General features: G+C 43.7%; 1 protein-coding gene across 1 annotated transcript in view; it reads right to left on the bottom strand.

The window, feature by feature from the left end:
* TTN (titin) overlaps nucleotides 1–12,010 on the bottom strand; it is a 246,511-nt gene that overhangs the window by 200,167 nt on the left and 34,334 nt on the right. The window contains exon 43 of the mRNA XM_034065601.1: nucleotides 8,112–8,168. Within this exon, the coding sequence (XP_033921492.1) occupies nucleotides 8,112–8,168 (57 nt within the window). The remainder of the gene's footprint in view (nucleotides 1–8,111; nucleotides 8,169–12,010) is intronic.

The following is a 12,010-nucleotide window of genomic DNA, read 5'->3' as shown; positions in this document are numbered from 1 at the left end:
AAGAGGGAATACCAGTTTAAGGAGTTCTTTCACAAAACTGTGTCCAAACTAAAGAGCAAGCATAAGTTAGTATTCCATACCTTTAGGTTACAAGAAAAAAGTGATTCCTACATTTTCAGGGGATTTCTAGCCTGCCTAAACCAACAATGACTGTTACAGACACACAGGATTATGTACACTATACGAAAAAAATCAGTTCTACATAAATGAGTGTCAATTACAATATCTTTACAAGAATGAGTAAGGAGCTTTGAAGGAGCCTGAAATACACCTTGGTGCAGAGAGTGTGCACAAAACCTATGCACACATTAAATCTCACTTAAATTCCCCAACAAGCAAGTTTAAGTGAGACAAAAATATGCCCACATAGAGTGGTTTTCATCCCTAAAGAGATGAAAAACAATGCCCCTAATATGAGTGCTGTATTGTTACCAGCAGTGAACAACAGCATAAAATCATCTAGTGCTTCAAAAGAAAGAGACTCAAATAAATAATGGGAATTCAGTATAATGTTAACACAGCGCAGGTCTCAGCCATTCCTGCCCTGTTAGTGGCTACACATTTGTACTGCCCACTGTCACTTTGCATCAAGTTTTCAATAGTAAGGCTATGAGAGCCTCCCTCCTCTTCTTGCACACAGTACCTGTCCCCTTCCAATAATACCCCATCCTTGTACCAGCAGACAGTTGGGTGGGGAAAACCAGTCACAAAACACTGGAAGCATGCTGAGGCACCTAGAAATGTACTGTAGTCAGAAATGACCTTCAGAAATGTGGGAGCAGCTTCTGTGACCTGGAACTGAAAGCTGCAGCTCTCAGAGTCCTCTGCCCTAAACTCAACCTGTTCCTCTTGGGACAGTTCTGCAAACACACCAAAAGCAACATTAACACACTTTTCCCCTTCCACTTCCTGCTCTTGATGAGCCACTGCAAGCAGTTGTATTGCTTTTTCTGAGTCATCTCTGTGCTGCTCACACTCAGACTCCAGCTCTGACTGTTCACCTGGACTCACAGTCTTACACAAAAGCAAGTCAGACTTTTGGTACCTGTGTCGTTCACTGCCTGTGCTTGTCTCACTGTTCACATTAGCACTTGCTCCCTGCTGAGCCATGACTATGAGGGAGCCCTTGCACATCACTTCTCCCAATCTATTCATTGCCCGACAGTGATACCAGCCACCATCAGAAGGACCTACGTTTTGGACCTTCAGACTGTGAAGTCCCTCCTTCTGACTCACAACATACTTCCCTGTCACAGGTTTCACACAGACATCACCTCTGAACCACTGCACTAGGGGGACAGGAGTACCTGTTACCACGCACTCAAACACTGCCTCCAAGCCTTCTGTCACCTTGATATCTGAAAAGGGCACAGCAAACCGGGGAGGCATTTCAGTAACTTGGAAATCGATTTTTATATCCTCATTCTCTGCAGCCAAGCCTGCAGCTTGCTCCAACAAGGCAAGTGGAAGGACATCCAGGGAAACAACCATACTCTTCTTATCCGGGCTAAACTCAGGGCTGGTTATGATTTTGACCTGCTTCTCAAACTCCTTTACCTCATTTTCATCCAGCTCCACTTCCAAGAGGATTTCCTGTGGTGAAGGTGACCTTGAAGATGTATTTTGCTCCAGATCAAAGTGTATTACATGCTGATGAGTGACAGGAGGTGGCAGTGCTAGTGATCGCCCATCTTCAGACAGAACTTCCACATGAGCAATGCTCTTAGCTTCCCCAACAATGTTCACTGCATGGCACATATATTGTCCTCCATCTGCTTTCTGGACATTAGTAATCTCCAGCACACACTTATCCCCATCCTTCTCTATCCGCACTCTCTCATCCAGCTCCAACAGAGATTTATTATGATACCATTTCACTCCTGGCTTGGGCACTCCCATCACCTCTGCTGCAAAGCTCAGTGTGCTACCCTTATACAGCCTCTTCCTGCTCAATGCCTTGAGGAATGCAGGTGGCATCTGCCTGCCTGATGGCTCCAGTGCTTCACGGGGGGTCCTAAATACGTCAGCTTGTGGTTGGTCTGAAGGGTGCTGCCTTCTCTCACAGAGGTGGAACATGGCCAGGGCATCCATATACTCCCCAGTAGGTGTCCAGTAGTGCTCTGGTGGTGTGCTGTCTCCTGCTGCAGAGCAGGGTCCCTCAAAGGGTGTGAAGTAGTGCTCCGAGGGTGTGTGGCATTTGGAACCCTCCAAGGGTGTGGAGTAGTGCTCATGTGGCATGCTGTACACTAAGCCCTCCTCAAACGGTGTGGAGTAGCGCTCATGTGGCATTCTGTACACTAAGCCCTCTTCAGATGGTGTGGAATAGCACTCATGTGGCGTGCTGTACACTAAGCCCTCTTCAGACATGGTGGAGTAGTGCTCGGGTGGCATGCTGTACTCTGAGCCCTCTTCAGATGGTGTGGAGTAATGCTCAGGTGGCATGATGTACTCTGAGCCCTCTTCAGAGGGCGTGGAGTAGCGCTCAGGTGGTGTGCTGTACTCTGAACCTTCAGATGGTGTGGAATAGCACTCAGGTGTGCTGAGCGGTGTGTGGTAGGATGCTGATGAAGCAGTTTCGAAGATCTCCACTGAGGAGGGAGGTGTGTAGAAGCGGTCTGAATCAGGCGACTCCTCTCCACTTCCACTTTCCAGCTCTATAGACATTTCTGATTCAGGAGAGAAGGGCCTGGTGAGTTCCTGCTGGTTGCTGTAATATTCATAAACTGTGCTGAAGGTTACCTCCTCCACCTCCAGTGAAGTGATGTTCTCTCGCTGGTCCTTCTGAACTGTGCCTTTGAAATCTGGAGTTTTCTGCATCCCAGTTGACCTTAAATACTTGGCCAGAGACAAGTCAGGCTCCTGCTCTGAGGCTTGAACAGCACTGGGCTCTGGACCTGGTCCTTCTCTATCCAGGCTGTGCTCAGAGGCTTCCTCAGTGGGAGTTCTCTTCTTATCCCAAGACTCCTTCTTTTGCTCCTTCTGTGCCACAGGATCATCCATTATTAAACCAAGTAAGAGTTGCCCAAAAGAGAAACTCTTGTTTGTGTTTGGTTCCTGTTGGGTGTCCCTGAATATCTCCTCAGGGGAATCTGTGCTTTCTGTCTCACAGGTGGAGATGCTCGTTCCTGTCTCAAGGATCTTTTCTAATCCAGAACCTTCTTCCTCTTCAGCCTGATGCTCAGCCTGAGATTTCTGTTCACACGCAGCTTTTTTCAAGTCAGTGATGAAGTTATCACTTTGGGAGTCTGTGGTCTCCAGTTCTTCCTCAGTCTTTTGCACATATGTTTCCTCCACTCCTCTTTGGAAATCTGCTGTGGACTCCACCAGAAAACTATTAATTTGTCGCTCAAGTAAATCCTCCCCACAGACACTCAGCTCTGACTCATTCATTTCTTCAGCAGAAGATTCTTCCTTTATCATGATGCTGCCGTGGTCCCCAATAGGGATTTGCAAATCAGCCCTTCTGATTTCTCTTGGCTGTGCCTCTTCCTGGGCATGGACATCCTCCTCCTGCATCTCATAGCTCTGACATAGCTCCTTACTTTGAGACATCTCTTCCACAACCACATCATGTCTGTGCACAGGGGGGATGAGGCCAGTCACTCCTACCTCCATGCTCTCCAGAGCTGCAGGGGATTTTGCCTGTTCTGAGTCCACTGTATCGGCAGCTGGAAAAGGCTCCACAAACTTTTTCAGATCAAATGTGACATTGGTCTCATCAATCTCAGATGGCAACAGCTGCTCTTTGAATTGTACTTCTTCTAGGTGAACCTCAACTTCCTCAGTAAAATCCTGACCTGAGGTTTCTATGCCTACCTCCATGCTCTCCAGAGCTGTAGAAAGTTGTGCCTGTTCTGCGTCCACTGTATCGGCAGCTGGAAAAGGCTTCACAAACTTTTTCAGATCAAATGTGACATTGGTCTCATCAATCTCAGATGGCAACAGCTGCTCTTTGAATTGTACTTCTTCTAGGTGAACCTCAACTTCCTCAGTAAAATCCTGACCTGAGGTTTCTATGCCTACCTCCATGCTCTCCAGAGCTGTAGAAAGTTGTGCCTGTTCTGTGTCCACTGTATCGGCAGCTGGAAAAGGCTCCACAAACTTTTTCAGATCAAATGTGACATTGGTCTCATCAATCTCAGATGGCAACAGCTGCTCTTTGAATTGTACTTCTTCTAGGTGAACCTCAACTTCCTCAGTAAAATCCTGACCTGAGGTTTCTACGCCAGAAGGAGTGACGATAAGACCCAAAGAAGAGTTGCCTGCATCAGACTCCATTCCTTGCAGCATTTGTCCATAATTGTGAATATCCCAGTGCATGGTATCCCGAGCATCAATCATTTCTTCTTTACAAAGATGATCATCAACCTTGATGTCCTGTTCAATATCAGCTGATGTCTCTTGCTCCTTGGCCTGTTCCTCCTGCTGCTCTTCTGTACATAAATCATTAAAGCCAAACTGCTCCTTTGTGCGTGTGCTTGCACTGTTGTCCTGCCACTGGGGCATGCTTGGCTTTTCTATAAGAGGCACATTAGTAGACATTGCCTCCCAGGAAGGGACATCACTCTCCTGCATGCAAACATCATTTTCCTCGTGCACCATAGGTGATATAGGAATGAAGAATTGTGAATCCTCCTGCTCCCTTGACAGAACAGACTGCTCAGAGGCATGTGTTTGTCCTTTCATTTCCATAAGTGGTGACTTCAAAATGTCCCAGGACAGAGTATCTGTATGTGGTACCACCTTGTCTCCTTCAGCCTCCAGCTCCTCTGAAAAGTGACCTGAGTCCATGGCCACTAGTTCATGTTCTTCTCTGGACATATTGGGATGCAACTCAGTGATATCAGTTCCAAAGCTGTGTTCCTCAGAGACAGCTTTTCCCCCGTGCCTCATCATTTCAGAAATATCATCCGTATCCCTCACACTTTCTTCTGGATAACTTGTTTCTTGCCTACCATAAACTTCCATGATTTCCTGCACTGTTTCCTCCATCTCACTTTCCCTGAAGTGAGGGGTTTTCTCACACACCCCTTCCAGTTGCTCACTAGGAGATGGAAACAGCCTCAGGGACAAGGGTAGCTGTGCTTTCTCCTCCTTGAAACATGTGATCTTTTTCTCTTCATGATTTCCAAGTGCACTGAGGGCCTCAAGGTGCAGAACATGGTCCGTAGAAGGCAGTTTCTCAGTGCCTCCATCCTTGCTATGCAATCTGGCTTCACTGGGCTGTACTGTCAGCTCAGAGGCTGTTTGCGCTGTTCCTGCCACATTCTTGGCCACACATGAATACAGTCCACCATCTGTGACAGATACCTCTTGAATGTGCAAGCGGTATGTGCCATTCTTGCTTTCCTCAAACCTCAGCCTTTCACTGGCAGAGAGGCACTGACCATTCAGGGACCAGACCACATCTGGTGGGGGCTGCCCAGACACAGAACACTCCAACACCACTGCCTCCCCTTCATGGCAATGAATGTGTGCTGGGGCTTTTGCCACAATTTGGGGTGGCTCATTTCCCACATCAAATGAAAACTTGAACTTGTGCTTTATGGAGGGAGCAGTCTGGTTTGAAGGGGGCCGTATGGTCTCCTTTATCTCTGTGTCTTGGTCTGGTGTTGGAGTAGGGGCAGTGATTTTGATTTCCACAGGCAGTGACAGCAAGTCTGAGTCTGCAACTGTACTTGGCAGTTCCTGCTCTGCTGTGAAGGCCAGGCTGACTTCCTCTTCTTCCTCCACCTCATTTTCTTCCACTTTCTCCTCTTCTTTTTCCTCCTTCACCTTCTCCTTCTCTTCCTCTTTCTTTTCCTTCTTCATGGCCATGTATCCTATGTAGGCCTGCATCCGCCGCCTCACATGGAGTGCAGCTGAAGTGCTGACTGTGCCCAGTGGGTTGAAGATCACACAGGTGATGGTGCCACTATGCTGTGGGAGCACGGATGGGAAGGTCAGCGTAGAGCAACACTCTGTGGTGTGAACGGCAGTGCCCCGGATGCATCCCACAGGCTTGGCATTATTGTACCAAGTGACAGTGGGCTGTGGGCGGCCATGGAAAAGACAGGAGAATGTGCATCTGTGCCCCTCAACAGCCTCCTGGGGCCTGACCTCCTGGACAAAGAGGGGTGGGCAGGGCTCCAGGAGTCCACGTGGCACCTGCCATCTCTGCTCCACAGCCTTGGGCTTCCAGTACCCCTTCACTACCTGCATCCTGAGGGACTTTGAGCCATCAGTTGTGGCAGCAACCTCAGGTGGGCTGGGCTTCCCAGAAGGGCTTGCCTGGGGCATGGACATGAGGGATTCCTGCTTCTTTTTCAGCATAGCTCTCTTTGCCTCCCGCAGCCGTTGTAGCTTCCAGCGGATCTCCTCATCCAGCAGCTCCTCAGCATCTGCCACTATACCACTAGGCTCCCTACCACGTGCCAGCCCTGGATGGTGAGGCCCCACCAGTGGCAGCCTCTGGAAGCGGATGGTTCGTACCATGCCACGGGCAGGGGAGAAATCTCCATGCAACTGCTCTGCCTCCTGTCCCTTGTCAAAGGGTGAGCCAGTGCAGCGGAGCACCACCCGCAGCCGGTCCTCCTGCTGCTGCTGCAGCAAGCACTGCCAGCTCTCTCGCGTACACCCTGCTTTCCCTGGAAAACCCTTCTGCTCCCCTCTGTGTGCCACCAGTAGCGAGGCAGTGGACTCAGCTGAGCCCTCACTGTTAATGGCAAATACCCTGTAGCTGCCAGCATCGTGCTCCTGCACATCCCACACCTCCAGGCTGGCATGGTGCATGTGCTCCTCACTCTCAGTGCGGATCACCTTGCGACAGTCCTGGTGGACTGGCCGGTTGTTGTGAAACCACGCCATGTGGGGCGCCGGGCATGCCACCAGCTTGCACCAGAGGAGTGCGGGGTCCCCCTCCAAGACAGAGCTACACTTCAGGCCCTGTGTGAAGGTGGGTTTACAGTTCTGGAGGCAAGCTGGCACTGCCACTGTGCCGGGTCCCTCGAGGTTCACCTTGCTGTGCTGCCCTGCAAGAGAAAGAGACTGGGTTACAACATGCTACGCTCTGCCTGCCCTCTGATTGAGAAAAAATGAAATAGCAATAAATTGAAATAAAAAATGGGCATGCAACAGATTTCATCACACACCCAGGAAAAGAAAGTAATTCACTCACCATATTTGTTCGAATAAACGCAACGCCTTGCTCTGTTTTAAAGATTGACACGAAAATCGTTCGTTGTCTGTTCTTTCTTCAGACTGTGGAAATTTCTTCTTGAACAAGCAAAAATGAATTTCAAAATAACACGTTCTTCTGCGTGTATGTTTTTTCTGCCTGGAAAAGCTGTATGTCTTTGGGTGGCAAAGAAGAAAATCTTACCTGACTTGCAGACAGTAGAATAAACGCCCTTTCTGACCCCTCTGTTTGTAGATTAAATGTTCAAACAATTGAGAAAAAATATTTTGAAAGAGATTTTTTTAAAAGTAAGTATTAGCTAATGTGAAATGAGAAGGCGTTTATTCGAACTAATACAGCCACTAACTTCACAATGTTATGCACAGGGAAAAAAAGCAAGCAACATGAATCACTTATGCTATCTGCAAGCCAGGGTAAGAGATGTATAATGATGAATTAATGTATGTAAAAGAAGTGCAAGGAATCAATGGGAATGTGTAGCTTTCACATATCCTAAACAACAAATGCTTTCTGGTATACTTCATCCATCCATCCAACAGTATTCATTGAACTGCTAATGTTAAGCTGCTAACTTTTTTAAAAATAATATGATTAAGATTTGTATAACTTCCTTCTGAAGTAAACTATTCCATGCATTCAAAAGGAAATTGAACAAATAAAGGCTCTGTGAACAGCTGCAAAGCATGAAGTAGAAGTTAAGAATATAGCTGCAAAATTATAAATTTGAAGTTTTAAACATATTTTAAAACTTAAATAACCTCATAATGCAAGTAACTCTTTGCATATCAAAACAAGCATGCAACATGTTCCAATATGCTTTAAATTGTGGCTTTCTTTCCCTATTAGACACTACTTGTAAGCAGATAAATGCTTTTCACAATGTTACTAATTAACTGGTACTAATTGTTCAGTGTAACATCATTGATGACTGTACCTTTCACTTCCATTTCAATCTCTTCCTCTACCTTCTCATGAACCATTTTTTCAGGAGCTAAAAGAAAAATAAAAAATATTTTTGAGCTATAGTTATTAAATATGCCAATTAAAATTCTTTATAGCAAGAAAAACCAATCTGTCTTGCAAGTATACAGAAGTACACACATACATGAATGTAAATGCATGCCAAACAATTCAAACACTTGATAAATTCTGAGAACAGAGTAATCAAATGTTTTCAAACTTTTTTGCTCTGTACATTTTTCTATAAGATTTGCTTTCTTTATTGCAGGGAGGGGGAAAGTTTCTAATGTAACATGCCTTTGTCATGCCTTAAATCCCTGAAGAAAACATTCAACAATCCACAGACTAGTGAGATGCTTCTTGCTCCTTATAATTTCCCAGGGAATGAATGTAGTGGAATGCAATGATGTTATGCATGAAGAACTGATACTTGGAAGGAACATGCAGTTGCCAACCTGTCACTCTCAGATGGGTGCTGCACTCGGCTTGTCCTGCAGGATTAACTATTCTGCACTTGTATATACCCTTGTGGTTCTGACCAGCTTTCAACAATCTTAAACTGCACAGTGGCCCATCATGTTTTAAGGAACACATTGCAGACTCCTCAACTATTAGCTGATTATACAGCCAGACCACATGAGGTGTAGGCACACCTTTCATTATACAAAAGAGTAATACAGCATCTCCTTCTTTTACAGTGGTTTCTGGAGGCAGAGTTTCAAGAAACTCTGGTGCTTCGGCATCAGCTTCCGTGATGTCTTCACATGGCACAACATCAGGATAGTAGATTCTGTTTCTTTGCTTCTCAATTTCATATGCTCTTTGGGATGTAGATATAAACAGGCTTGAGGTTTTCTTGGAAGATTCTTGCTTAACATCAAATGCTTTATACTGACAATCTTTGGCTGCTTTAAAGCTTTTAGTATCTGATTCAAGGGTAATTTTTGTTACTGCTTTGGCTTGTGCTTCTTTTGCTAGGTAAGAATAAAGTTAGGAAAAGGATTAGGTTAAATGTTCTGCAAGAATAAAAAAAAATCCTAATATTTAGGGGAGAAACACACTAATAATTAGTATTGAGAGAATATCCAGCATATTAGTGCCACAACAGTGCTATTAAACATGAGCAATTACACATTTAAGAGCTCTATTCCTGCTGGGCTAATTCTAGGTAACAGTTAAGCCTATGAGAATTTCAGGGGACCAAGACTTGGCCTGTAATACCTAATACAAGCACATCTATGCATTTAATTTACAGCCTCAATTTATAAGTAGCAGCAGATTACATAAAGCACTTTACATAGCTCAAGAGTGAAGAAAGAAACTTCAATATGTAAAAGCGAAATCCATAGGGTCAATGGCTTCCTCAATATTTGTCTTAGTTTTCTGCATTTGATTGCTTTCAGCACAGCAGAAATACTATCACCCATCCAGTGTGATATATTTTTGGATCTTCATTTGTGATAACATTAGTCCTAACATTCTAATATGGTGATGTCAGGAAGAAGTGGAAATAAATACTTATATCTCAATGAGAGTTAAGGGTAGGGGACAACTCACTAGTTCAGTAATACAATTTGCACCCATTAATCCTTTCAAGTACATCAAACTATATTGCCAACCTTGGAATTCGAACCTTGGACTTACTGGAAACAAGTTGGACCAACAGAGTTTGAAATGACAAGGTATCTAGTTCAACATTGCTGATTTGACATTCTTCCTTAAATTCCAGTTTTGTGAATTCTTAAAATGTAAAAAATCCTGCCAGCCTGATTTGCTTTACATCTTACTACTTATCAGGAAGCATATAAGCAATAAAAAATTTCAGACATCTGTAACTGCTGGAAAGAGGCATGAAGTTACAATATCAACCTTCCAGTATCACATGTCACTTACGAATAGAGCTGTTAATATAGATGAAATACCTCTAAGCATTAGTAGAGCTTTCCCAATTAAATATAATAAAAGAAATATAAGTTAGCTGTATGCAATAATAACGAAGAAGCAAAAGTTAAGCAGTGATGTTAAAAGTCAGATAACCACCTGTGACAGTTAGTATTGCAGCAGTTGTGCTGTGTCCATAATCATTATATACTGTACAACTGTACAGTCCTTGGTCTGTCAGCTGGACATTTAGGATTGTGAGCAGAAGGACACTTCCATTTTGTGATATCTTCAATTTTTCAGACATTTCTAATCTTTCACCTTCGTGCAGCCAAAGAAACTCAGAGAAGAATTCATCTTCTAAAGCACATATGAACTGAGCAGTGTCACCACATTTCACAGTCAGGTCTCTGAGTTGCAAGAGAATCTTTGGAGGGACCTCTTTCATTTCCCAAGCAGTGGTCATAGATATCCTGGTGCTCTGAGATCTTTGGGAAAGGATTGTTGTGTTCATGGCTTCCATTTCTTTAACTGCTGTGGCCTTCATGGTCAAACTTTCTGATATGCTTTCAAAAACCTGTACACCCAGCTCCTGGGATGGTTGCTGCACTGATTTTAATCCTTTCTGATAAGTTTTAATATTCTTCTTTGTGAGAGGAGCAACATGAAGTTCTGTTATAGCCTGCGACCGGATAGACTCTTTTACATCTTTCCCAGAACTTTGCCTATCTAAGGCTTGCACTGTGTAATCAAGTAACAAAAATAACAATATTAGTATCTAAAGAACTTTACTGGGCCATGCTCTGAACAAAATCAAACAGCATGGAGGATGAAAATGAATGACCTTCAGTTGAAAACTCAGCATGCCAAATGCACTAGTCTCTTTACACAGAGATTATTCATTCACATATATGAATGACAAGTGATGCCTAAGCTAGTCATGCAGTTGATAGACGATTGAGGCTTCTCTCTTCTTCTACTGAAGTTGTCCATTTTAGCACTGGAAACTTCATATGGAAATTTTTAAGGGGGTATTGTCTTTTTTTTTTTCTCCTATAGGATAATACAAAATACCTCATTCAATGCTATAAACATCTAAAAATCTGAATGCTTTCAGTAAAATGATTCTATTCTTTGGCCTATATCAAGATACAAATCTGTAAATTTCCGAATGTTACAGCTTAAACAGAAGAAATGAGTGGCTGGGTTACAGAGGGTAGGTACTACTAACATTAGCTGGTAAAGAAAAGGTGTGAAATGAAGAAAGAAAAACATTAGTAACAATGTAAAAGTGTGGTATACAACAAACTGAATCCCTTTGAAGTAAAAATGGGGCTTTACCTTCTGCTGTCACTGTAAGTGTAGCTGTACAAGTTGTTTCTCCAGCACTATTTCTTGCCTTGCAAGAGTATTGGCCAGCATGCTCTAAGAAAGCATCTACTATTATCAGTATAGCTGTGCCTGTAGACTCATCAAAGTGGAAAACTAAGTCTTTTGTTGGCAACATGAGTTGTTGATTATGAAACCACTGGATTTTTGGTTTGGGCATGCCAAAGACTCTAGCTTGAAATCTGACTGATTCCCCGCTGCATACCCTGCAGCTTGAAATAGGCTGGATAAAGGTGGGTTTTTGGCCAATAGACTCCTCCTTAAGTGAAACAGATGAAGAAACATGCCAATGGGACTCTGATGTAACTTCTTCAACCTTTTTAAATCCTGAAAAGAAGCATGTCAACTTTTAATATCTTACCCTACACTACAATAAATTTTCTCTTTCATTCAAGATTTTTCGTGTTAACTTGCAATTTAACAGCATGAATTATCCTAATTCATCATTTATAAAATCTGTTGCAAAAAGAAAACAAAATATTTGTGGTTAAATAATATCAAGGACAATATAGAACTTACATAGCAAATTCTCTAGACAATATTTCTGCTTTAAAACTTTGTTTCATCATGCTTTAAAACATGTTTCATCAATTTATATGAATG

This window comes from Melopsittacus undulatus, chromosome 8 (assembly GCF_012275295.1).
Source record: "Melopsittacus undulatus isolate bMelUnd1 chromosome 8, bMelUnd1.mat.Z, whole genome shotgun sequence".
Classification (NCBI taxonomy): Eukaryota; Metazoa; Chordata; class Aves; order Psittaciformes; family Psittaculidae; genus Melopsittacus; species Melopsittacus undulatus.
This window is presented reverse-complemented; position numbering and strand designations above follow the sequence as displayed.